Source organism: Pogona vitticeps, chromosome 2 (assembly GCF_051106095.1).
Source record: "Pogona vitticeps strain Pit_001003342236 chromosome 2, PviZW2.1, whole genome shotgun sequence".
Classification (NCBI taxonomy): domain Eukaryota; kingdom Metazoa; phylum Chordata; class Lepidosauria; order Squamata; family Agamidae; genus Pogona; species Pogona vitticeps.
In genome coordinates this window covers 188,245,602-188,271,386 of record NC_135784.1, presented here as the reverse complement: position 1 = coordinate 188,271,386, position 25,785 = coordinate 188,245,602, and the positions used below count along the sequence as shown (strand labels likewise).

Genomic DNA, 25,785 nt, shown 5'->3' with positions numbered 1-25,785 from the left:
CGTTTCACAGTCATTCAGGAGGATAAGAAAGGAAGAGGGAGCGCATGAACTTGATACTTTGTTCTGACTCAATTAGAGGCCCCTTCCAGCTCCTTTATTCTGTTAGTCTATGATTTAGCTTGAAGCAATTAAGCCAGAGAGTAATTTGCACCGATTCAGTTCTGAGATGAGCCAAATGCCAAGGTTTTGCTCCCTCTCAAGGACAGAGTGAGGTTGAGCCCATAGGAACCACCTCTCTTCATTTTGTCTGTGTGCGTGTGCGTGTGTGTGTGTGAGAGAGAGAGAGAGAGAGACTCAGCAACAATTATCCTCCTTTACTTACGCTGGCTCCCTCCACAATACTGATGCCTACACATTTACTATTCTAAGTCATACAGAGAGCATATTCAAACAGAGAAAGGGTTCCCGATAAAATTCCACCTTTGACTCTGTGTGGGAGCCAGCAAAGATAGGCAAGGATGTTACAGTGGAAGTGAGGCCAACGGGCTCCTTCCCACAATCCCCTTCCCACAGTTCTAGCCCAGAGAATGCCTGTCTAAGGACATGTTTCTGTTCAAAGCTATTAACAGGAGTTACTCCCAAAATCCATATTTATTCACAGACTTGGGAATGAACAGAGTACTGTAATGTAAAGCAGGGAACAGATACAAAGCAGATATCACACCTTAAGTGACAGGGCAACAACTCTATATGTTCACTATCGCAATGTCAAGTACCTCATAGGTAGTCAGCAGAACATGGAACTCATTATTTGATTTTACATCCTGTTGTAGCTCTGCCCGCTTTTCCTTGTCGCCTGAATATGTCACGAAGGAAAGCCTTGGAGAAAATCTGTTTAATTTTTTAAAAAATGACACTGAGTATGACAGATGGCACGCTGCTCTAGTCACAACTGTAGAACTGTCTTGTACTAAGACAGACCACACATTCCTATAACCCGGGCCTATCTATGCTGATTGCAAATCATTTCCACTGAAACCTCCTGCATACAGGGTATGTACAGTACTTGAATCTGTGACCCTTCCCTCTACATTAAAGAATGTCTGGAAATGTTAAGAAACAAACAGCATTTAGAGTTGGTCAATTATACTTGTCTGATCCTCAGAAAGAAATATTCTGGGATGGAAAGCTGTTGTTTTTTCATACCAAAATAATACCCAGTATTCACTTAACAGCTAATTGCGAAGGCAATGACATCCTCCTTCTTCTTCTTCTTCTAGCCCTGTGCACTGTCTTTCCATCATTTCCCTCAATGCAGATAAGATGCATTTATTTTACTTTTTCTCAGTTGTTGCATGGTGTCATTTATTTTGACTACAGCAAGTTACCTAGGGCACTGTCAAATTCTTTAACAACTCTCTTTCTCAAAAGGCAACCTCTTTGCTACATGGCTGGTATGCACTACAATTCCACCGCATGAGATAGATTGTTTTATTTAAAGAGAATACAGTGGTGCCCAGCTTGACGACGACAATCCGTTCCAGCAAAATCGCTGTAGAATGAAATCGTTGTCAAGTGAAAGTAAAAAGCTCATTGAAATGCATTGAAAACCACTCAATGCGTTCTAATGGGCGAAGTAGCTCATCGTGAAGCGAAGATCCTCCATAGGGCGGCCATTTTCCGGTGCCTGTAAAGCGAGGAAACACAGCGGGGAGCCATTTTGAAACAGCGGGCGGCCATTTTGAAACCCAACGATCAGCTGTTTTGATCTTCGTAAAGCAAAAAAATCGGTTCCCGAAGCAGGGAACCGATTGTCGTCAAGCGGATTTTCCGCATCTAAACACTGTTTAGATGGGAAAAATCATTGTGAAGAGATTTCGTTGTCTACCAGGGCAAGCGTCTAGCGGGGCACTACTGTATGTTAATCACAGCAATAATGCAGCACAGAAAAAAAATACAAACAGAAAATAATAGCACTACCTGATTCATTAAAGGGCTCCTAATAACTAGAAATGTCTACAGCTATAAGACTTTTTAATGTTAGCCATCAATCAATGACTGATATTTTGCATCTTTAAAAGTGAACATATTTTAACATTTGTACATTTCATTCAAGAAGTTCATAAACAAAGTTTACCTTTCAAGTTCCTCCTTCCAGTTGCTTAACACAGAGAGGGGGCAAAGGACCAAAAAGGGCCTTTTATTAAGCTTCCCACTTAAGACAACAAGCAGAGAAATAGTCTGGAATACATGGGAAAATACATAGGTTGGGTGTCATTAACCGCAGTGTAATCCTATATTAATCTACAATGATGAAATACCAGTAAGTTTTCTACATGAAATAAAGATGCACCTGACAAGTCTTCCCAAGACCCATTTCATCACCTAGGATACATCCATGCCAGGTTGTGTAACAGTTGGCCAACCAGTTTACACCATCTATCTGATAAGGACGCAGACGAATGCCTAGATAAAGAACAAAAAACAATATCCATCCATAAGGTTGTACAGGGATAACAGGTTAAGGCTGGAAGTTCCAGGTTTTCTTAATCTTCCTGCCTAAAAAAGACAGTTGTACAGTACATCTGAAAGAAACCAATCAACAGTAGATAGAATACCAACAGAATGTATAAAAATCTTCACCACAAACAAGGAAGTTAATACATAAAATCAACCTATTAGAAAGACAAGATAAAAAGTGGTGACAAACAAATAATGAGAGAAATCAAGAAGTTTAAAGTTTAACTGGATCTTTTACAAACTGAAAAAATGCAAAAGAAACTCATTTCTTAAGCAGAAATATTTTGAACATGGTCAATTTTGGCACAACATTTAAGAAAGGAAGTGGAGAAAAAAATGATAACAGGTATGAGGACAGCAAAGGGGATTACATATACAGTGGTGCCTTGGTTAACGATTGTCCTGCATTATGACGAAATCGCTGTACGACGATCTTTTTGCGATCGCAAAACGATGGTCTAAATAGGGTTTTTTCACTTTGCGATGATCGGTTCCTGCTTCGGGAACTGATACTTCGCAAAACGATGTTTTTTTAACAGCTGATTGGCGGTTTCAAAATGGCCACCGGGTGCTTAAAATGGCTCCCCGCTGTGTTTAGGGACGGATTCCTCGCTATACAGGCAGTGAAAATGGCCGCCGTATGGAGGATCTTCGCTGGACAGTGAGTTTTTACCCCATTGGAACGCATTGAATGGGTTTCAATGCGTTTCAATGGGGTTTTAAATTTTGTTTTACGATGTTCTCACGTAACGGCGATTTTCTTGGAACGGATTATCGTCGGTAAGCAAGTCACCAGTGTACGGAGAAAGAAATTCAAGAACAATTCATCTCCTTATATTACACAGTTATGTAAGAAAGAAAAGCTGCCAGAAGACAGAACATAAGAATATATGAAGAATATAAATATTCCAAATTGAAAACAGACATTTTAAATCAAAAGATAAGAATCCAAGAGATATCCCAGGCAGTAAGAAATTTGAAAATGGACAAAGCACCAGGACTAGATAGATTGACAGCAATCTAGTACAAAAGGCTTGAGGAAGAACTTATAACACCTCTACAAAAATAAATGAACCAAATAAGTAGAACAAAAGATCTCCCACCATCTTGGCAGGGAGCATATATAATGTTAATCTACAAAGAAGGTAACGATGCACTACAACCACAGTCATACGTACATACCAATTTCCATACTTAATGTGGATTACAAAATCTTTGCCTCAATAATGGCAAACAGACTCAAAAAATGTATTACCAAAATAATACATTCTGATCAGATGGAATTTGTTCCTAACACACTTAGGACTGGGTTCCACTTATGTATGTGGGTTTGATTTAAATCAAGTCCATTTAAATTATTATTTACATCATGATTTAAATCACCAGTCAGTAAGACTTGATTTGAATCATGATTTTTAAATGTAACTACTCATTTTTGCTGGTAGTTATAATCTTTAGAATTTGCAACCAGATGAAGATTTCATATTTTGAATAATAAACTGTTAAGATTATTAAAACAGAGTTTAATTTAACAGGTTAATCACTCATATTTGAAGAACTACTTAAATTGATTATTTAACTAAAACAGTAACATTATATAGCATACATATTCTTGTATTTGCTTAAATATCTATGTGTTCATTGCTTGTACATAGATTTACAGAAGAACAAGATTAAGGTTTGTTCCTGTTTTGTTCATTTTATACCATTTTTACCGTGAAAAAAGTGCATAATTAATTGAACTAGCTTACAAAAAATGAAAATATTGCATGAATATATAGCTTCATGCTAAATAATTAATTTCTATTTCATGCCGAATAACCTTTGAACTATAATTTATCTTAGCAGTTCAAAGCATGCAGATGCGAGTAGATAAATAGGTACCACCTTGGTGGGAAGGTAACGGCGTTTCATGTCTAGTCGCGCTTGCCAGGTGGCCACGGAAACTGTCTACAGACAAAATGCTGGCTCTATGGCTTGGAGATGGGGATGAGAACTGCCCCCTAGTCGGACATGACTGGACTAAATGTCAAGGGGAACCTTTACCTATAATGTATCTTGAATAGAAAACTATCTTTAGATAGATTTTTCCTGCAAAAGCATTTCATTAATATAAAATTTATTTAACTTTTTAAAAAATCCAATTTAATTTTTTTTTAAAATCATTGATTTTAATCCATCCTCCTTTTTTATTAGGGACTTCTCCAAACTGCAGACCCACAAAAAAGGAGACTTTGGTTTTAACAACAGCTTTATTTACTAGAACTGGTGTTTGCTCCACCATCATTTCATAGGGTTCATTCTCATTTGTCAACTGACAAGATTTCAACAAACTGTAACAGAATCTCTCCTAAGGTGTGTTTCCACCAAATCTCTGTGTTGGTGGGAGTACAAAGAATTTGATGTCAGACAGCACACAGACTGCTACAGTGGGGGGTGAGAGGCCCACTCTCCGTCCATTATCCTACCCTTCTTCAGCTCCAGACCTTGGGCTTCCTCAGCCTTCAAGGAACACAAAAGGTAAGAAAGGCTGCAATGCTTCTGTACACTAAACTCAATGGAACTTACTTTTGACTAAACATAAATAGGAATGCACTGCAAGGTATTTATTTATTCCAGCCCTTCTCATGATAGTTTAACAAATGGAAGAAATACATAACAATGCTCTGCTCCCTTTACCTCACAAGAACAAAAACTAGTTATTCCAAATTACATAAAACTAGACTTTCCATAGGAGTCAAACAATAAAAAGGAAATTTAAATCAAGAGTTGAAATGCTAAATGGTCAACAAGGAAATATATTACCTGATCAGAATAAAATAAAGAGAAAATGGAAATAATATGCTGAAGACCTATACAAAAGAGGTGTAGGGGTGACAGAATCCTGTAACGAAAAACCTGCAGATGTATAAAGTAAAGGGAAAATCATTCTCAAAACAATTGGAAGTACATGGGATACCAACAAAAATATTTCTAACTACCAAGACAAACTTTATCAAAAGTCTAAGAATAGGCCAACAAATAAGGAAAATGAAACAACAGCCCACAGATTGGAAATAATACACCCAGTCCCAAAGAAAGGAGATGCTGAAGACTGCAATTTGAATTTCCCATGCAAACAAAGTGATGCCCAAGAGTCTACAACAGAGAGTTTTGTCATTTATACAGCAAGAAATGCCCAATATTCAAGCTGGATGCAGAAAAGAGAGAGGTACTACAGATGATGCTGCAGTTTTATTTTGCTTATTGGAATATACCAAAGAATTTACAAAGAAAATCAGTCCATACTTTTTAGATTATAGTACTGTAAAGCCTTTAATTGTGTAGATCAGTGGTTCTTAACCTTTGTTACTCAGGTGTTTTTGAACTGCAACTCCCAGAAACCCCAGCCAGCAGAACTGATGGTGAAGGCTTCTGGGAGTTGCAGTCCAAAAACATCTGAGTAGCAAAGGTTAAGAACCAGTGGTGTAGATGATGCAAAGGTATGGATTGTTCTGAAAGAAATAGGTTTGCTGCACATTACTTGTCCTGATGCATAATCTATACTCTGGAAAAGAAGTTGCTATAAGGACAGGACATGGACAAACACTATGGTTTTGCACTAGCAAGTGAGTCAAGCAAAGGTATTTCTCATCTGTTCACTCCCTATACAGAACACATCATACAGAAAACTGGATTATGCATTATATGCTTGTATATATTAGATTCAGAGGAGGGAATAGTGAAAATTAGTGGAACAAACATTTGTAAGATATGCATTTCACACCATATTACTGGCAGAACTTAGAAGGACTACTGAGGAATGTTAGAGAAGTACAGTACAAAAGCAGGATTACAGAGGGACATTAAGGAGGGTTAAGTCATGACTACGGGATAATGATATATCTCCAACGCTGACAATAAAGAAATCAAAATTGTTAAATATTTTGAGTAGTTCAATCCAAACTGGAACTGTAGCCGAGATTTGATGGGGAAAGAGTTCTTTAAGAGCAGATGTAGCTAGAGACAGGCACAAACTGCAGGATCAGCAGTTTGTACCAGTTCAGCCAACAGGCGGTTTGCCATTCAGGACCCCACTACATCTGGTGGGCACCCACTCAGAGGGTGTGACCAGAGGAGGCGGGGCAGGAAAGCCAGAGTGCTGCCTCCAAGTGGACACCCACCAGAGGAGAGGGGCGCCAAATGGCACAACATCTGATGGGTTTGTGCCCATCTCTAGATGTCACCCGATGATATACCGGTTCAGCCTAAAGGGGTAGGACTCAGAAAGAGCAGGGCTGTAACAGATTTTTGAATCAGAAAGAGCAGGAGAACTGAAGAGGTCAGAGCTGCTGTTGCCTCTTGGCTGCTGATACCCTTCCAACTTGGTTACAGTAGAATTAAGTTTTTATTTTTATTTATTTATTTATTTGATTTATATCCCGCCCATCTGGTCGGGTCGACCACTCTTTTTTGTTGGAGGGGTGAATCTATATAGTAAATTCATGAATTATATGGCATTATATTTATACTTTACTTTAGGGATTTGAAGATTCTCCTGTGTTTTGAAGACTCAACTGAGGAAGGTACTGTATCTTGGATTTTGTCTAACTTTGAAATCAAAGGGACATTGGAACTTTGCAAATTCTACAAGCAATTCCTGTACTGGTGCTGTTGAAAAGGTCTTCCATGCACAAATGCATTTTGGTTGTTACAATTGCTCATGTTCTCTGTTATATAAATGCAAATAAAAAGAGATCCTTTCTGTGAAAGTCTCTTTGCAAGATTCAACAGTAAGCAAACAGACCCACAAAAAATAATACACAACAGGTTAATAAAAACCAAGATAGTTCCTACTATGATATTTCTGATTATTATGCATAGGTGTGAATGCTGGCCAGTGGAGAAAGCTCAAAGGAAAAATCAAATTAATTCCAAATGTGCAGAAGGCCAGCAAATAAAGGTGTAGGAAGAGAATTTTGTGGACACCTCAGGCTCCCAGAAAGACAAACAAGAGGATCCCAGATCAAATTAGGACCGATCTCTCTCTAGAAGCAAAAATGACTCAAGTGAGGAGGCTATTACACTTCGGGCACATAGTGAGAAGACTAGAACCACTGGGAAAAATGATAGTAAGAAAAGCTGAAAATAGGAAGGGGCAGGTAGAATATGCTCTCCAGATTGACTTGAGTGCAAGACTTGAACAGGATTCTTAACGACAAGGCACGTAACAAAACCAGTTTAAGCATATAGCTTTTTTAAAAATCTGATTATTCCTGACACTATTTCTGCTGCCCAAGTCCTGGCGAAGGGAGAAAATAACTAAGGAGGCACTACATTTTTCGGCCCTTTTTTGTATTTCAGGGCACCCTGCCCCAAATTGCTTATTTGGGGAACTTCTTGCTCTGAAACGGCGAAGCCCAGCCTCACGTACCGCGGAGCCCCCATTGGCTTAACTGCTCCTCTTCCACCCTTGCTCCTTCCTCCTCTGCTACGGGCCGCCTAGAAACGCTCTGGAAGAAGCGGGACATCGAGACCCGCCGCCCGGAAGGTCACGCGCTCTCCTCGCGCGAACCCGCTACCGGAAGTAGCGTTTATGGGGGGGGACTCGCGCTCCTTAGCGGGAGGGAAAGGCCAGTGCTTCGTGATTGGCCAACCCTGCTAGCAGGGCGTGGCTTCGAGACGGCGTCTTCCCCCTGGCCGTATCGCCGCGCGCGGGCCTTTGAAAGGAGCAGCGCGTGGATTCCAATATTGCGCCTGTGTTGCTGCTGCCTGTGCGCTGAAGCGGGAAGCCAGGGCGTGTAATCCCTGCGTCGGAAAATTAATGACTGGTTTAGCTGTTTCTTAACTGCAAGAGTGACCGAGATATTACTCCATTTTATACTTCTTTAGGGACTCTCCGTGGTTAAGCTTACAATTAAATGGCTCCTGTGTAGTTAGTTACTCCTATAGTTACAACAGTTAAAAGTAATTTAAAAACCTTGTTTGTCAAATCTCACTGAATGCTACAAGCTGCTGGTCTGGGGAGGGGGGCAAAACACATTCTCCTCCCTCGACTTTGTTGTCGCTTTATCATCCCTAACCACAAGCCAGATATAGAACTATCCTCTTCCACACTATTAGAAGAGGTTGCCCCGTTAGTCTGACTGAGCATAGCAGGGAAAAAAAGTGTGGCACCTTAAAGATTATATTTTAATATAAGCTTTTGTAGAGCTTCTTATGAAAGTGGGTTAAGAAGGTGCACAAAAGCTCACACTAAAATATCTTAAGTAGTATTTCAGATACCACAATGCTTTCTTTTGTTTTTTCCTGCTACGCTCCCACATACAGTAATACAGCATTAAGTGTGTGCAATCTTAAAAGTAATTCGAACAGTTCGAGGAAAAATCAGGAAAAGGCCCCAGGGTCATGAAAACGATACAGTTGCAGGAGCCAATGATACCTTTAATCGACTATTAAGAATATTAAACAAAATGCAAACGGCGAACTTTCGATGACAAACCATCCTTTTCAAGGCTGTACACCAACTTCTTGTGGGTAGTTCCAAACTTATGTCCCAAATTCACATGGCTGACGGTGTAGAGGGGCCTTCTTGGATGGAAATACTGTAGCTGCAGTAGGCACTTTGATTTCAAGCTCCTTTCTCCGTTAGCAGTTTGGAACTGATGGCCCATCCCTTAACCCAGAGAGAGGCCAGTCGTAGGCGATCTCTGCAAGAAGAGGCATCAGCCACGCCTGCCTTAGGAAAAAAACAAACAAACAGAAAGGAACCGGAGTATCTCGTGATAGGAAAGGAACCGTTCCTCTCCAGCTCCATCCAAACCCATTTTCGATCGAAAGCGGGGAAGGGCTTCTGGCGCAGCCAACGAAAAAGCAAAACAAAAACCACACCGCCGGCCACAGGAGCGCAGCTGGACAGCGAGAGCAAAAGCAGCCCTGCGGGCGCCGCCGGTCCCTCAAAAATGCTCGGAGGAGATTAGTCTCGGCGGCAACGAAAGCCTCCCGACTCACACCAAGGCCTTTGGCGCCCTTTCGCTTTCCGCGGCGGAGGCCCCTCGGCGAGCTTTAACGGGAGGGAGAGGCACCGGCGGACGGGGCTTCTGGCTGGGCAACTGGGCCGACCTCTCCAGGGGCCATGAAGGAGACCGGCTGGCTGGTGGCGGCGGTGGCGTCCGCCGCGGTGCCCGCCGTCCTTTTCTACCTCGGCTTCGTGAGGCGCGTCACGGGGGCTTCGCGCACCGTCTTCTGTCGCCGAGAGGCCGGGCGGGCCGAAGGGACGGGAAGGCCGCCGGCCGACGGGGTGAGGAGCCCGCGCTGAAGGCTGAGCGGGAGCCCGAGAACCGTAAACCGCGGCCGCCTCGGGCGACGTGGCGGCTTGTGTGGGGCGAGCGTGGGGGGGGGGGGGAAGAGAGAGGCTGAAGCCGCCTTTCTCCGCCTCCTTGCTTGCTTCAAGAAGGGGGCTGCCCCTCGGCTGGTTTGGGGCCGCTCACCCCAAAGCGCGTGTGGTGTGGGGCACAATTCGGGTGTCTGGTGACCCGACAGGTGCAGCTAGACAGGTGCGCACCTTCTAAGCAGCCTTAGGGAGCTGGGCGGGGAGACACACAAACGAGCTGTCTCTCTTGCAAGACTGCTCTTGGGACGTGTGTGTGTTTACCCTGTCAATTTTTTTTGCCATCCTTCTGCAAAGTTGTATCCATTTGGTTTGAGACAGAGCCACTGGGGACTGAGAATGGTGAAGGGTGTCTCTTACCGCCCCAAGCAAATGAATGCAAAATACAACCTGCTCCAGCTCCTTTTAAACTGCTCCCCGGCTGGTGGATTTTGCTGCTTGTTTTGTTCTGGACTTCTTTGGTCTAAAGATGGTGCTCAAAGGAAGGACTAAGGGTTAAAAACAGAAAAGAGCCCTGGGCTCGAGCTCCGTGGCTTTTGAACCCAGATGGGCAACATCTGGACTGTAAACACCCACCAGCCCTCTCAGCAAAGGATACTGGCAGTTGTGGTCCGATCACATCAGGAGGAGCAACAGGTTGCTCATCCCTAACCTAAAAGACAAGTATGGCATTGTGTCACTTGGCCATGCATTGTGCAGTTGGGAGGGCCAGAATTGAGTGGACAAAGATCTCATTGTAAATTCAACAGTGTTGATTCCTGTTCATCAAATTTGATCAAATAGTCACTCTTAGGATTAGCAGTTTACAGAAAAGTTGTAAACCACTACAGTAACCCTAAGGAGTCACTGTGCTCCTGGTGTCCCCTGACCCTATCACATGCTGTCCTGGACAGTTGCTGCAATGGAAGGTGCTAAGCCAGAGACTGAGCCCCCCCCCCCCCCGGTTGCTTTTTCTAGGGCACCCCTATGTGCTCTTGCAATAGAGAGGCTCAGAGGTTTGACCAATGGGTGTTGTTGAACTGCCTTCTCATGAGTGCTTTGTAGGCCAGCTTAGAAACCCACCGGTTGTTTGGTTAACAGGTGCCTAGAAGTAAAAAGAATCCACTTCACTTTTGCCACTTCTGGTGGGAGAGAAATCTCTCTTTTGAAGAGGTAAGGGTTTCTGGTAAAACATCAGCTCAGCAGTTTTGTGATGGAGTCTCCTTTTGACTTTTGCTCTTGAAGGAGAATGCCTATCCCCTTTCCCCAAGTTAGTGGCAGTGTGGTAGCTGAAATGTTCTTGCATGGACTGTTGCCATTTTGATACTACATGTCACACTATGTTTTAATACGCCCAATCATAAACTCTTCTGTTTGTTTTCTTTCTTTATCTTCAGTGGGTCCCCAGACTCTCTGGCTTCCTTCTGCGGCTTGTTGTACATTTGGCCAACACTGTAAGTATTTAGCTTGTCCACTCTGTTTAAATTGTATTTTTAGAAGCATATTACTGTGTTTCTATGGTGTATAGTTTTATTTTGTGAGTGAGAATGTGAAGCATGTATTCCATTGGATAATCAGGTCATCACACCTTCTACAAGCGCTGAATAAAGCTGTAATTACAGAGGGTCAGGGTATACTTTCATTTTTAGGCAATTACAATGCAGGAGTTTCTCTTTTCGAAACTGCTCAAATCAGCAAAAGCAACATTTCTTATTTTGGATTAGAAAGTGAAAGAAGTGGCTAGCTGAAGAAGAATCTCTTTCACTTCCCATTCTAATTTTTGAACAAGCAAACAAGCAGGCTCACCCACCCCACATTGTACCAGCTGTTGCGTTAAGATCATGTGAAACTGCCTCTGAGGTAGAACAGTGGATAATCCAGTTTAGTAGTAGATTAACTGAAGATCTTCTCCACCAGGGCGAGCAGTCCAGCAAAAATGTCCTTGAAGGCAACAGAATGAGCAGTTAATAATCAACATCTATTTTTGCTAGTCAGAATAGTTTATATTAACATTGAAAAAATATTGAAAAAGGAATTAGTACAAGCTGATTTAGGTCATATGATCTAAGTTTAGGATGTGATTAGGGATATGAACTAGCCACAACATTTGGATTTGGAATTACAGCCCTTTGGTTTTGGAATTTTAAAGATAGCGAAGAAAGCACTTTTCTCCGAAAGAGACGATGTACCAGAGAGGAACAAGGATGGCATCCGTCCTCGCACTGACACTGTCAGCTTGGGTAGCAGCAGGGCTGCTGCTTTTGTAATTGATGTGAGATTTATGAAGAGCATCAGGCATTGCCTTCCACATCCATTTCATGCAGTTCCGTCATATTCAAGGTAGGGTTTCTCGCTAGCCTCCATTCCCAGCAAATTGTTTGGAGAGAGGCTGGTGAGTGTGCCTGAGAGAGCTCTTCTGATTTTTGGAAGAAAAGATGAATTTAAAAACAATACCTACATGTTTAGCAAATTTACATTACAGTGGATGGTAATCTAAACAAGTTTAATGGGAAATTAAATATACTTGTTTTTTTAAAAAGTCATGGACATCTTTGGTCCGGATGATTGGCTAGTTACTTCCTTTTAGTAGAGCTTTTATGTTACCTGTCTGTTTACAAAACAGTGTGTCTGTGAGACTGCTGAAAACCACCTGGGAAGCTCTTATGAGAGTCGTGGTTGCCTGAATTCTGCAGTGAAAGCTGCCTACCCATGTAATTACTAATTCAGGCTGTAGCAAAAGTTGAATGCTACAGAATTGTTTATCTCTGGATTGCCCAACATTGTAGGAGGTGATCATGAAGATATCCTTCTACTGATACTATATTCTTATCCACCTTATATATATTAACATGTTGACTGCTTACATGCTGTGGCAGATTAACAGGGTCTTTCTAAATTGGGGGAAAGGATTTTTTTTAAAAAATATGGTCTTGTGTATAAATTATCCTCCAATTATCCTGCTTGATTTCATTACTTTCACTGATGGATCAAATAAGATAATAATGACTATGATAATGGATTGAGCAAATTTTTGATGGATTGTTCTTCTACTGAAGTTAATATACTAAATCATTCTCTTTCAGTTTCTTTATTATTTATTAGATTTGTCTAAATGATGGTCATCTGGTGGTTGTATAGTTGGTTCAGATAACTACTGTATTGTATTGGAGGTTTGAGTTAAATGTCCTAAAATTATTCCAGTGTGAAAGTTACAACATTTTTAATGGCCAGAGGGAATGCAGAGTACTAGGCTGGACAGGCACAATTGTGGAAATTTGGCAGCTGCTGAAAAGCAGAACAGATCTGGGAGAGGAGAAGCTATACGGTGGGGCAGGGGGAGTTTGGATAGATGCTTCTTCAGGCCATTTTCCTCTAAAATCTTGTGCCTCATCCAGCCCACAGAAAAGCCAACAAGAACTCTACTGGAATCACACATTCTCTTTGTTATTGTTTTTTTTTCCTTATAGGCTCTTGGACAACTTTTTTTAGTGCCTCTTTTAATGCAGTAAGTATTTACTTTAGATTTTGAATTGTGCAACCTGTTTGGAGTATTTACTACGGTGTTGTTTGAAGAGGTGTTTCCATGTGTGGGAAGATTGCAGTGTTGAAGAGGAACTTCAGCTTGGTTTTTCTCTCCCTCCCCACCCTTCCATTCCTCATTTTGAAATGTATTACACAAGATGTGATACATTATCATTCAAACCACACAACTAATGATGCAAGGAAGGGAACCTCTGCAAGTACTGTATAGCATTTGTTGTGGTTTAGTCTTTAAATCGTGTCCGATTCTTTGTAACCCCATGGACCAGAGCATGCCAGGCCCTCCTGCCTTCCACTTACTCCCGGAGTTTGGTCAAATTCATGTTGGTAGCTTCGATGACACTGTCCAGCCATCTCATCCTCTGTCACCCCTTTCTCCTCTTGCCCTCACTCTCCTAACATCAGGGTCTTTTCCAGGGAGTCTTCTCTTCTCATGAGATGGCCAAAGTGTTGGAGCCTCAGCTTCAGGATCTGTCCTTCCAGTGAGCATTCAGGGTTGATTTCCTTCAAAATGGATAGGTTTGATCTCCTTGCAGTCCAGGGGACTCTCAAGAGTCTCTTCCAACACCACAGTTCAAAAGCATCAGTTCTTTGGCGGTCAGCCTTCTTTATGGTCCAGCTCTCACTTCCATACATCGCTACTGGAAAAACCATAGCTTTGACTATGTGTACCTTTGTCAGCAAGGTGATGTCTCTGCTTTTTCAGATACTGTCTAGGTTTGTCATTGCTTTCCTCCTAAGAAGCAGGTGTCTTTGAATTTCATGGCTGCTGTCACCATCTGCAGTAATCATGGAGCCCAAGAAAGTAATATCTGTCACCGCCTCCATATCTTCCCCTTCTATTTCCCAGGAGGTGATGGGACCAGTGGCCATGATCTTAGTTTTTTTGATGTTGAGCGTCAGACCATTTTTGGTGCTCCCCTCTTTCACCATCATTAAGAGGTTCTTTAATTCCTCTTCATTTTCTGCCCTCGGAGTAGTATCATCTGCATATCTGAGGTTGTTGATATTTCTTTCGGCAATCTTAATTCTGGTTTGGGATTCATCCAGTCCTGCCTTTCACAAGATGCCTTCTGCATATAAATTAAATAAGCAGGGAGACAATATACAGCCTTGTCGTACTCCTTTTCCAATTTTGAACCATTCAGTTGTTCCATATCCAGTTCTAACTGTTGTTTCCTGTCCCACATAGAGATTTCTCAGGAGGCAGATAAGGTGGTCAGGCACTCCCATTTCTTTAAGGACTTGCCATAGTTTGCTGTGGTCCACACAGTCAAAGGCTTTTGTGTAGTCAATGAAGCAGAAGTAGATGGTTTTCTGGAACTCTCCGGCTTTCTCCATAATTTAGCACATGTTAGCAATTTGGTCTCTTGTTGGAGTGCCCTCCCCAAGGTTGCTAAGCCACATTGTTGTTGAGGAAGAAATATATATGTTCTTCTCAGGGGAAGATTTTTCTATCCTAGTGAGACTCAGGTTCTTGCACAATGTGCTGGATGGGATCTCAAGAAAAGGAAGACTGAGAACAAGTGCTTTCAACAGTAAGAGCCCAGGATTTCACCATTGTTAATACAACATTAACAGGCTGCAAAGGTGGAAAGCCACAGTATTTGCTTGAGACCATATCTGGCCTTCTCTTGCTGCTAGATCTCACACAGTTTGCTAAGACTCACAGCTCTCTGTCCTGCTTCTCCTCCTCGTCCACCCCCCCAGTTGGGAGTTACATACTTCCCCTAGCACATGCAGCCTGTCCCAAGTATCTGATGCTAGCATAGCTATAATTCCGGATGAGCTCCCACTTTATGGGACACCTGCTGCCAGAGCTCAAATGGGTGATGTCAACAGCTTAGGAGCAAGAGTTAAAACACCATTGTTTGCGTTGTGGTGCTCACGCAGAAGAATAACTGCACATTGTGTCAGGTTGTTTGTTTTACTATTGTTCTCAAAATCCTCCAGACAGCGATGCCGCTCCCCGTTCTCATAGTCAATGTCCAAAAAATAACTTTTCCAGGTTCTGATTTAATATTGGCAAAGACTGAAGTGGGGATCACTTCAAGTTTGCATCTGGTTACCCAGATTGTGCCATTTGAAGGACATAAAAAAGTAAACTGTATAATTAGAGAGCTGCAATTAGTTGGAACATGATACTGGAAAACAAAGACTTGAATTGCCTGCTAACGGCACAATCTTATTAATGTCTAGCCAGAAGTTAATCTGACTCACTTCAGTGGGAATTCTTCCCAGATGAGTTTGCTCAGGTTTATGTTTTAAATCTTTTAAACGTGGATCTTTCTTCAACAGGGAAATATGTCCCGTTTCTTACTGTAGTGAAACAGAAGATAGTAAAGCATAACCAAACTCCTGCTTATATAGTTCTCATATGTCCCTGTAGTGGTCAATGTAACATCAGTGGAGCTAGGTTAGAAACATTTCAAAGGTGTTCCGGTTTTTAAGGCAGGCATGCATCTAAGATGTTCTCTGAGTGTTCACCTAAAAACGCTCTCCAGGCAATGAAATGTGTGCAGAGGTAGGACAGTCCTGGCTCTTTGAAAAGCTGCAAGACTTGCTTGATCGCAAAGGTAGAATGAGAAACATTGAATACTGAATAGGTGATTGGCAGGATTGCATTTATTGCAAGTCTGTGTGCTTGCACACATGTGCGCGCGCGCACACACACACACACAGAGTTGTTGGACTGGACAAAGGAACATCGTAGGAAACCTCCTTTGCCTGTGATTTTCCATTCTCTGGCAAGGATATGAATGGGAAAGGGGAAGTCAGCTTCTATGAGTGTGCACCAGGATCAAGTGTGTGGTTTGTGTGTGTGTGTGTTACATTTATAACCCACCTTTCATCCAAAGAGTGCAAGCCATCACACATGACTCTTCACTTTTCCACAAGAACATCCTATGGGGTACGTCAGACTACAAGAGCATGAGTGGTCCCAAGGTCACCAAGTGATAAACAAATGAAAATATTTCGTTAAATCTTCCATAATTTCATGTTATGAAAATCTTGCATCCTGTGAAGATTATCTTGACACCCCACCAGTGGTAGGTGTGAAGCATTACCCTTGACGAGACACAACTCTTTACCCATTTCTTCCTGGCTGGAAGGAAGCATGTGGACTGAGAACTCCCAGAAGTACAAGCTGGATTTCGCAGGGGCAGAGAAATTAGAGACTGTAGGGTCACGAAATGAGAAGGCTGATAGTTTATGTGATCACAAGTAATTAGGATAGCAAATAGTCTTAGAGAAGTTAAAGAAGTCAGCCACACACAGAGGGATGTCTGCCAGCAGCGTCCTCCATACACCCTCTGGATCCAACTCTGGGGCAACACCCCCAGGAGGACTCTCTTTTATTACCCTTACAAGCTCACAGATAGTTGACAGTATACAGATAGTTGATAGAGTTCAGATAGGACAATGGTTACATAATGGCATTAGGATTGGCCCAAATAAAGACTTTGAGGTTACTCTCTACCACTATGAGAAAGAGGAAGAATGGGTAGCCACGCCTCTCAGAAGCAGCCGCATCTTGCTAGGAGGGTATGCCTCTTCTCCTGATTCTTTTGGGATATGGACTGATACTCTTGAAAGTGATTTTCTTCCTCAAGCTATCCTCTGTAGCTTAACTTGATGTCCTAAAAGAGTATCTTAAGATGGAGTTCCTCTTAAAAAAGCCATATTTCTTCTGCTTCTTAGTTGTTCTTTTTGACCCTCACACAGATCCTGCTGTCATTGTCTAATAAATTAACAGTGTCTGGTGCCAGCCAGAAGCTTCTCATCTGCTCCCCAAATAACTGGGAAAGAGTACGTAGGGAGAATAGAACATATACCTGTAATTCCAAGCCTCAGATCTGCTCATGTATAGTCCACTGTCTGCAGGCCTTTCTGGTCTGGAAGCTGGGGGTTTGGGAGAGAAACTTGAAAATTGCAATCCACATGGTCAGAGGAGGCTCTCAGGCTTTAGTGTTCTCTTGATCTTGCTGAAATTTTGACAAAGTTTTTACGGGGAAAACATGTGGTTTTGATCTTGTGTCAAATGAGTCTGTGGAAATGCTTACTTCCCTACTTGTAACATCATGCAATCAAATTGCTTCTTTGCAGAACCAACAACTTTACCCTTCTGCGCTACCTTGATATTGCTGAAGACCCCACTTTTGTGCCAGTAGTTGCTGATAAAGAAAAAAGTGAGCATTCAAAAGCCAGCAATGTATCAGAGATTCTGCATAAGCTGATGGAGACAAGGTAAGTAGATGGTATGGGGAGCTAGGGCAGGAGTGGCAGATAGATCTGGCTTGGAGATCTGGAATGATATGGAAAGAAGCAATCCTGTTCATACAACACATTATTGGAGGATATCACTGTAAAAGAGAGGAAATGGCTCTTCAGGCTTTACAAAATTGTTCGTAGGGGTCTGATCATAGTGGACCTATGCTTTGTCAGCTGGGCTGGCTTCTGATTTCTTTGCAGGATCAGATCAATTTAAAAGACTGGTTTTAACATTTAAAACTCTTAAGTGTCTTGGGAGCAGGCTAGCTGAGATGCTGCCATGTCCCACTGATACCTACCTGTATCTTAAGCTCTTTTTAAGAAACCATGTTCCAAGTGCCCCAGCAATGGAGTGAGGCAAGTGATTGCCCGGAAGAAGGCCTTTTAACGGGGCAACTCCATTACAGAACAGCCTTCTGTAACAGAATACATCAGCCTTCTGACAGGGGTTCCCTGGTGCCATTCCTGTAACATCTCCTGTCCATTCAGGCCTTTTCATGTAGTCAGTCAGCCTTCATAGTTTTAAAATAGCTGTGTTCAAGTATGATGATGTGAGCATTGTTTTCTCCCATTTTATGAATATGAATAAAATACTGGGAAATGATTAAAGCATTAAATTAATATGTCAAGGAACAGAACCATACAGAAGACCTTATCAAATGCATGTAAAGATAGATATAAGATCTCTTAACACACTCTCCCCTCCAGGACAAGTGCTTTTCAGAGCTAAAAGCAAGTTTCATATTTTCGCCAAACTTATGTTAATATTTTGTGCTCTTCTGGGCTGCATATGTGGCATTTGGAAATACCGTAGACTGAACATTGCAGTGAACTGTGTGGTTTTTAAAAAATGTATGGCAATGATCAGAAATCGTTTGCCTTACTCCAAGTATGTAATTTTTATTGTTGGGAAAAAGATGAGATACTAGGGGTTCAGCTAGTGTGAATCTTTGGCATAGGTACAGAAGGCGGGAGATCTGACAGCGTTGGGGGATTATGAATGCCAAACCTGCGCGTATTTAATATAAATCCAATCTGCTGCCTCCCCCAGTCTCCTATTTAAAATGTTCTCATTAAATCTTACATCAAAATGTTGTACCAGTGTTGTGCTGTTTTATGCTATCAACCACAGGTTTTGTGTAGTTGCATTAATTTCTACTAAGATACGTTTTAGTACATATTTAGCAGACCAGAAACCCCAGGATCTTCTGTGCTGCTACATTGGCTGTGTATGCAAAGGAGCCCTGAAATTTAGTTGACCTTTAGATCAGGATAATTCCAATAGAACAAGCTTTCTCAATATTTCATTTTTAGATTACCTGCACAATTTTCTCAGTCCTTATTTTTCTCCCTTTTTAAATTCTCTTGTGACAGCTCTCATTCTGCTAGCCCGACCTTCAGGTTCAAAGGGATCCAGGATTATTTGAATTGCTATCGGTAAGTGAATTTGAAGGGGTCCCTTCCTGCTGAAATTTCTGTACTTGAGGTCATGGTCCTTTTTCGTGTGATGAAAGTGAGACTTTGTTTTCTATACAGGATAAACATTATGAACCTATCTTTTTTCTTCTATCAAGAGAAAAACAAACTACTCTTAAGAATATTTTTGTTTCATATGAAACATTGGCAAAAATACTGTTGCTTAGTATAGTAAATCACATTAGAGTAGGCCTATGGAATCAGTGGGGATTTAGGGAATCACCTGCTCCATACGTTCCATTGATTTGAACGGCATACTTCAATTATGACTTACTATGCTAAAGTAAATCATTGTCAGAGGAGGCCCATTTGAATCAATGACATGGAACAGTTGACTCACTAAGTTCCCATTGATTCAGTGGAATTTATTATGCTAAGCAACAGGATTTTGGCCACTATCTTATTTATAGCATTTAGAGTCTAATAATAGCAGATTTTGTAACCATTTTTATTTTACTTTATTTTGTTTTATTTTTTGGAGAAGAAACTCTCTGCAACAAAAATAGCACTTCTGTGCTGTTTTGAATTCTGCTTTGCTACAACACACAGATGTCTAAAATCAGGCTTATAACCTTCCAGAAACAGAAATAGAAGTTTGGGCCAAACTCAAATCTTGGAACACAAAGAGCTAATAATGTTTTGTAATTACTTTGGATTGGAGGGGTGATAATACATTCACAGTCGCACAGTGGAACACCAAGATAAAGCACTGAGATCTCGTGGAAAAGTCACAAACAAAACTCATGTTTTAAGAAATGCTAGTAGCAAAAATGATTTTTTTAAAAAAATCTCTTTTTCTTTTATTGATTATATAAGTTGAAGCAAATGTAACAAAGGTTGTGCCTGTTACAAAATCTGATAGAAATAAATAAGTGTTGAACAGATTAGAAAGCTTCTGATTAATATTGGTTTTACTCATTTATGGAATGCAATAGAATTGTTGCTATTTTATCAAGTGTCCTATATTGGAATATTTACACTGCATTTTTAAAACCTTTTATTAAAAAAGGAGAAGAAATGTGAGGCTCAGTTTAGGAAAAGCTCATCCGTGACTGCCTGGAGATCCTGAAATGGAGATCACTGCCAGGTGTCCTATTGCCTCTTTGACTATTGCTTGTTTGCTAGATCCGGAGAATTAACTCCCACTCAAGTAGCCAAGAACATTCTTGCTGTACTGGAAGATGCTGAGACAAGTTCCCAGCTCCAAGCAATTGTTCAGTGGGACCGGAGAGAGATACTCAAGGTGTGTTGACTACATCAGCTTCCATATTTGGGTTGGGGGGGAAGGGACTTTTCTTAAAATAACTTTTAAGGGAAGAATTAAATATAAATAAATCTTAGAACTACAGACCTGGAAGGGACCCCATGGATCATTGAGTCCAGCCCTTGTCAAGGAGGCACAGTAGAGAATCAAACCCCCAACTACCGGCTCTGCAGCCAGATATCTAAACTACTGAGCTGTCCAGCAGTTTGTAACATGTTGGGGTGAAATGTGATCTCTACCGCTGAATAGCTCTGACCCAGATGTCAGGCTGAGAATACATCAGCTTAACTGTTCAAATGTTCCCCAAGTATGCTTCTTTTCAGCAGTTATAGCGTTGAATGTTGTAAGGAATTAGAAGGAAACTGGGATTTGTAGTCATACAAAGATGGAGTCTGTTAGGTGTATTGTGCAGTTGGATTTAAACTACTGCTATGTTCTCGTGGGATTGTTGTCGTAAGCTTGCTCTGCCTGGCGCCGAGATAAGGAGCAAGGTTGAGAAGATCAAGGGAAGATGAAGCATCACATACCTCCTAATTGAGACGAGATAAACCACCTGCAAGATCTCATGTGAAATGTGGGCGGTGGACTGTGTACGCCCACTGGATCCTAATTGGTTGAGAGCTTGGGAGTGTCAGAGAGAGAAGGCGGTCTAGAGTCATGTAGAAAAATGGTTGTTCATGTATGTGACAGATTGATGGTGCGATGTTGTGGAATGTTGAGGAGAGAGTCTTTTTGAAAGAGGAGGGGTGGGGGAGAGATCGCCCAGCTTCTCTAGATGCCATCATGTAGATGCTAGTCAAAATGATTACTTCGTTTAGCTTTTTATTATTTTATCTAAGAATAGTAAGCTTATTTTAATCATAGTAATTGATTGGATATGACATGCTTTATGCTTTTTAATGCTACAGCTGTATTCGAATGAAACTACTTAATTTTCTTAATAAAAACAAATCTAATTCTTCAACGGAGGACTGGTCTCTTGAACAGCAAGACTGCACCTAAATCCAGTGAAGATTGGAAAGGTCACTAATTGCTACTGAATAGAGAGGTCCTACCTAGCCAGTCTGTTGTGCTGTCTAAGGAAGCACACAGTCCATGGTTGACTGCCTTATAAGCAGGCAAGAGTTCTTTTTTAGGTTGAGCCTTGTCCGTAGGTCAAAGGCTATGCGCTTCTGGGGTTAAAAGGACCTACCTCAGGTACTAAAAGTGGTAGTCTTGTGCCTACAGTGACTCCTTGCCCGAGAGCACATACTCTTTAGGGAGAAGTGTTTCTGACAAATGTTATAGGGCTGATGCTGTAAATCTCTCTGTTCAGATGGCGGAGGACTCTACCATTCGTTATAGAAACAAGGAGCCTCTCTCTCTCTTGGACGGCATCCCAGTGTGCTTGAAGGAGGAGCTCAAAGTGGTAAGCCTACTGAAATTTTTTTGCCTTTGTTAAATAAGATGGCTCTCAAATAAGAGACAACAGTGTTGAACCTGGATGGTTGCTGTTGCACTTTGCTGGGCTTGGGAAAACCTTCTGAGAACTAACATAGCTGAAGGAAAGAGATTGCTGGAGCTCTGTGTGTGTGTGTGTATGTGTGTGTGTCTCCACCAAGAGTCCTCACATGAAGTCTTGTGCCAATGTGTGTGTTTTAAAAGGTACCCTACCACCACCGAAGTGGTACACAGTACTTGGGCCTGGAGCCAGAGACTGAGGATGCTACTGTGACCAAGAAACTGCGGGAGGCTGGCGCCATTATTATTGGCGTCTCAAACATGCATGAGTTGGGTATTGGGACCTCTGGCTGTAACCCCAACAGGTAAAGCAGTGTGCATTAATTGGATCCATTTGTTTTATGATATGCACTGGGGATCCCTGGATTCAGTAATTAGGGCAGGTGATGGTGAATGAAAAAAACAACAAAGTCTAACAGTGTTTTAGAGATCAAAAGATAAAATGAAAATAGGGCCACACACTACCTATTGCTTCATCGTGGACCATCCCTCTCCTTCCTTCCTTCCTTCCTTCCTTCCTTCCTTCCTTCCTTCCTTCCTTCCTTCCTTCCTTCCTTTCTGCCACTCCCCTTGGAATATTTCACTTGATGAAATGGAGACTGCGTAAGATTTTCCATATTTTTGTGTTCTTTGGATAAACTAATCAATTGACCTAAAACAGGTTGATCTAAAAGTAGAGTGACAACAAATGAATGAATGTTACTCTCAAACTAATACAGCTTTTAAAATAAATTTATCAGTGTGACTGGTAGTTTATTACAGCAAAATGTAAGCAATGGGCTGCCCCTGTGGATTAATTAGCTTCTTTTCCCACTGCAATGAGGAGAAAGATTATGTTCTGTGTTCACTTAGATCTCAGTTGGCTTAATGAAACGGGGGAAGCCGTTGCTATAGCTGCCTGAAGGATTTGTCTCTTGGGTCAGGGTTTTGATAAATTTTATAGCAGTGGATCTGGATCCAATGCGAGTCCTGTGGAACAAATATAATGGTACAATGCAGACATATAGTAAAGATAAGGATAGTTGAAAGCAAAGTGTGGGTGCTACATGGAGTATGACACACACACACACGCCATATGTCCCTATCACTTCTGTTTTCAGAGCTTGGGAGAAAGTGGCATAGGTAGGTCTGGAAAAGGATTAAGGCTCCTCCCAGCTGCTTGCCCATTCTGCACTTTCAGGGGTTTCTGTCTCCCCCACCTCTTACAAAAATATGAACTGGAAGAGAGCACCAGTTTCAACACAGAGATAAAATATCACATCTAGTTTGGCTACTGTTGGTGGGGGTCACCTATTTGCTTGTGCAACAGTCTTGCTGGAATGCTGAGATTCTTCCTTCCCCATCAGCCTTGCTGAGAACGTCCTTGAAAACATTTTTCTGTGTCCTTCCAGGTATCACGGTACAGCTAGAAACCCCTACAACCCCCAGCATTTTCCAGGCGGCAGTTCTAGTGGGTCGGCTGCAGCGGTAGCTTCAGGTAATGTGATGCAAGGGAGTGGATGAATATTATACTGTATATGGAGAGAGAAATTGTGGAAATGGCAAGAAGGATAGTGGGCTTCCAACATTTGTGTCTAGATTAAGAGGTGGGATGGGTGTGGGGCAGCAGGTGCCCTTCAGAACTGGTAGGGTGGGGTGGCCAATGGAAAGGGATGCCCCCCCAATTCCTGGTTTGGTTCCATCCTTTGTCCCTTGTAGTGACAGTGCACTGCAACCCCTGAATATTTAGTATTTATGGGAATTAAAAAATAGCCTTTTATGTAGGTAAAATAAAGCCCATTGTGCATGAATTTCATCTTGGGAGAGTTGCGGCCTATACTATGCTTTTTCTTCACCCCATCCTCTTGTTAAGCTGTAGTTACATGGTAGGACATGGCAGACTGGTAAGGAGGCATGCAGAAGTTGGCTGGCTAGGAGTAGCTTGAGCCTCTAGGGGGTGACAGGAATTAATGGCACACTTCTCTTAGTAGACCATCCTTTGCAAAGGTGGGGAGGGAATGCAGGAGACAGTTTCCTTCAAGCTTCTAATGACACCCCTTCTCTCCAGGCCTTTGCCCATTGGCTGTTGGCACAGATGGGGGTGGTTCTGTAAGGATCCCTGCTTCTTTCTGTGGTGTTGTTGGACTGAAAGGTAAAACTCATTTACTTTACTATAGATGCTGAATGTTCTTCAGTTGTGTTGGGGCAGACTGGGGGGGGGGGGAAAGGTAGCAGGGAAATACCAGCTGTGACTTGCATCAGGAATCATTTACTAGGAAATAACCAAAGTCGCACCATCTTACTATTGACTTAATTAATGAGATGAAGATTCTCTCCTTCCCTTGATTGCATCATCATGAGAGCATGTCACAGCAATTCAAGACACTTATAGAGTCCTGTGGTTCAGCAGGCCCACTGAAGCAGCTGAAACCCAGGAAGCAGTCCAGCATATGAGACAGTATCCTTGGTCTGATTGGTGCATTGGGGTGGGGGATATCCTGAATATGCTTCTGGCACTCTCATTTTGGCAATTAGTAACTTTTATGTCAAGAATGGGTCATCTTGGTGGACTTGGAGGCCAAATATTTGCCCCCAGACCACACTGCATGGTGGATGGGCCTCAAAAATAGTCATTGTGATGAGATGAGATATATGATTAAGATCTTGTAAGGAACATGGGTTTTGTAATTAAGAAATGTGCAAGAGAGGTTCCATCTTGTTTCTCTGTATAAAGGATCCTTGTAATGCTAACAGGTTGTTTGCTAGTGAGAGCTGAGAGAATGCTTTTCTGAGAGCATGAGAAAGAACTTTGTGATAAGATAGATGGGTATTGTTGTGACTCTTCGCAAAACCACAGAAACCCAAATAACATCTGTTACCCATGAGAGAGAAGGTCAGGTGGTACAACAGGACTGTTTGCCTAACAACGGACTGTGATTGAATGACATCGTGGGAAGGAGCAGATAAGGACTTACCAGTTACTCTTAAAAAAGGAACTTTTACCTATGGACAATGTCATTCGTGACTTACTCGTGGCCTACACATATGGATTACTCATACACGCACTCAGGGAATTTTCTTGACTCTTTTCATGGACTATTCTTATGGACTACCCTTATGGACTATTCTTCTGGATTATTCTCAGGACAATGGGATATTTTCTTTTACAGGATTTTCCCTTTTGTACAGTATTTCCATTTACAGGATTAATGAGGACTATAGACTTTTTCTTTTAAAAAGAGGGAGTGTGTGAGTGGACATGTCTAATTTCTATTTTTGTGGGGGGTTTTTTTTGGGGGGGGGAAGGAGTAGCATGAGAGATTCCTTTTGGGTCCATAGCTGTTCTTGCCAAAATAAAATAAAACAAGATTTGGGGGAAGCTGTTTTATGAGAGGCTCTGGGATGGCCTGGGACCACATTGCTCTGTTTTATGTTGTTAATCAACCTGCTTTGTCTTCTCTAAAGGTACCTTTGGACGTATCAGTGCATCTGGCTGTCTTCCTCTTTCATATTCTACTGTAAGCCTCGGTAAGAAGGAAGAGAAGTGTAGGGTAAAACCTTTGCTGCTGTGCTCATTTTATTAAATTTCCAAGATGTGCTTTTTGCATGAGATCCATAAAAGGAATTTACCCCTTCCAGAACATAATGTTTGACATGGCGGAGCCCATTTGGCCTCCTCAGCATTCTGGTTTCATTCTGCTTAATGTCTGAAGTCAAAGAGGCAAGAAAATTGCCTTGCTAAACACAAAAGCCGAAACTGTTGCACGTACAGGGCCTCGGGACTACTTACTACACATGCCACAATGAGTTTGTTTTCTCTTTTGCTTCTTGGCCAGGCCCGCTCTGTGCTTCAGTGGCAGACGCAGCTGTTGCATATATTGTTCTGGCTGGACCAGATCCCTTATATCCCTACGGTGAGTCTCAATTGCTCGTTTAGTTGCAACTC

At 41.9% G+C, this 25,785-nt stretch overlaps 2 protein-coding genes across 6 annotated transcripts in view; one reads left to right on the top strand and one right to left on the bottom strand.

Annotated features, from left to right (window-relative positions):
* The window catches only part of CHD1L (chromodomain helicase DNA binding protein 1 like), a 45,981-nt gene extending 36,654 nt beyond the window's left edge, over window positions 1–9,327 (bottom strand). The window contains exons 1-4 of one of the 4 annotated variants that reach the window (XM_072991675.2): window positions 8,882–9,327; window positions 2,294–2,406; window positions 2,078–2,181; window positions 717–831 (exon numbers count right to left, since the gene is read on the bottom strand). In XM_072991675.2, the coding sequence (XP_072847776.2) occupies window positions 717–831; window positions 2,078–2,181; window positions 2,294–2,317 (243 nt within the window). In that variant the 5' untranslated portion in view covers window positions 2,318–2,406; window positions 8,882–9,327. Of the gene's footprint in view, window positions 1–716; window positions 832–2,077; window positions 2,182–2,293; window positions 2,407–7,873; window positions 8,033–8,881 lie in introns of those variants that run through there. The other 3 variants (XM_020815098.3, XM_078386708.1, XM_078386707.1) reach the window with 3 other exon arrangements.
* A 111-nt stretch (window positions 9,328–9,438) lies between these two features.
* Window positions 9,439–25,785, top strand: part of LOC110070722 (uncharacterized) — a 37,703-nt gene continuing 21,356 nt past the window's right edge. The window contains exons 1-12 of one of the 2 annotated variants that reach the window (XM_072991679.2): window positions 9,439–9,739; window positions 11,206–11,262; window positions 13,276–13,313; window positions 17,456–17,596; window positions 18,995–19,057; window positions 20,222–20,339; window positions 21,676–21,768; window positions 22,005–22,165; window positions 23,252–23,337; window positions 23,908–23,991; window positions 25,305–25,367; window positions 25,676–25,753. In XM_072991679.2, the coding sequence (XP_072847780.2) occupies window positions 9,575–9,739; window positions 11,206–11,262; window positions 13,276–13,313; window positions 17,456–17,596; window positions 18,995–19,057; window positions 20,222–20,339; window positions 21,676–21,768; window positions 22,005–22,165; window positions 23,252–23,337; window positions 23,908–23,991; window positions 25,305–25,367; window positions 25,676–25,753 (1,147 nt within the window). In that variant the 5' untranslated portion in view covers window positions 9,439–9,574. Of the gene's footprint in view, window positions 9,740–11,205; window positions 11,263–11,621; window positions 12,149–13,275; window positions 13,314–17,455; window positions 17,597–18,994; window positions 19,058–20,221; window positions 20,340–21,675; window positions 21,769–22,004; window positions 22,166–23,251; window positions 23,338–23,907; window positions 23,992–25,304; window positions 25,368–25,675; window positions 25,754–25,785 lie in introns of those variants that run through there. The other variant, XM_072991680.2, reaches the window with a different exon arrangement.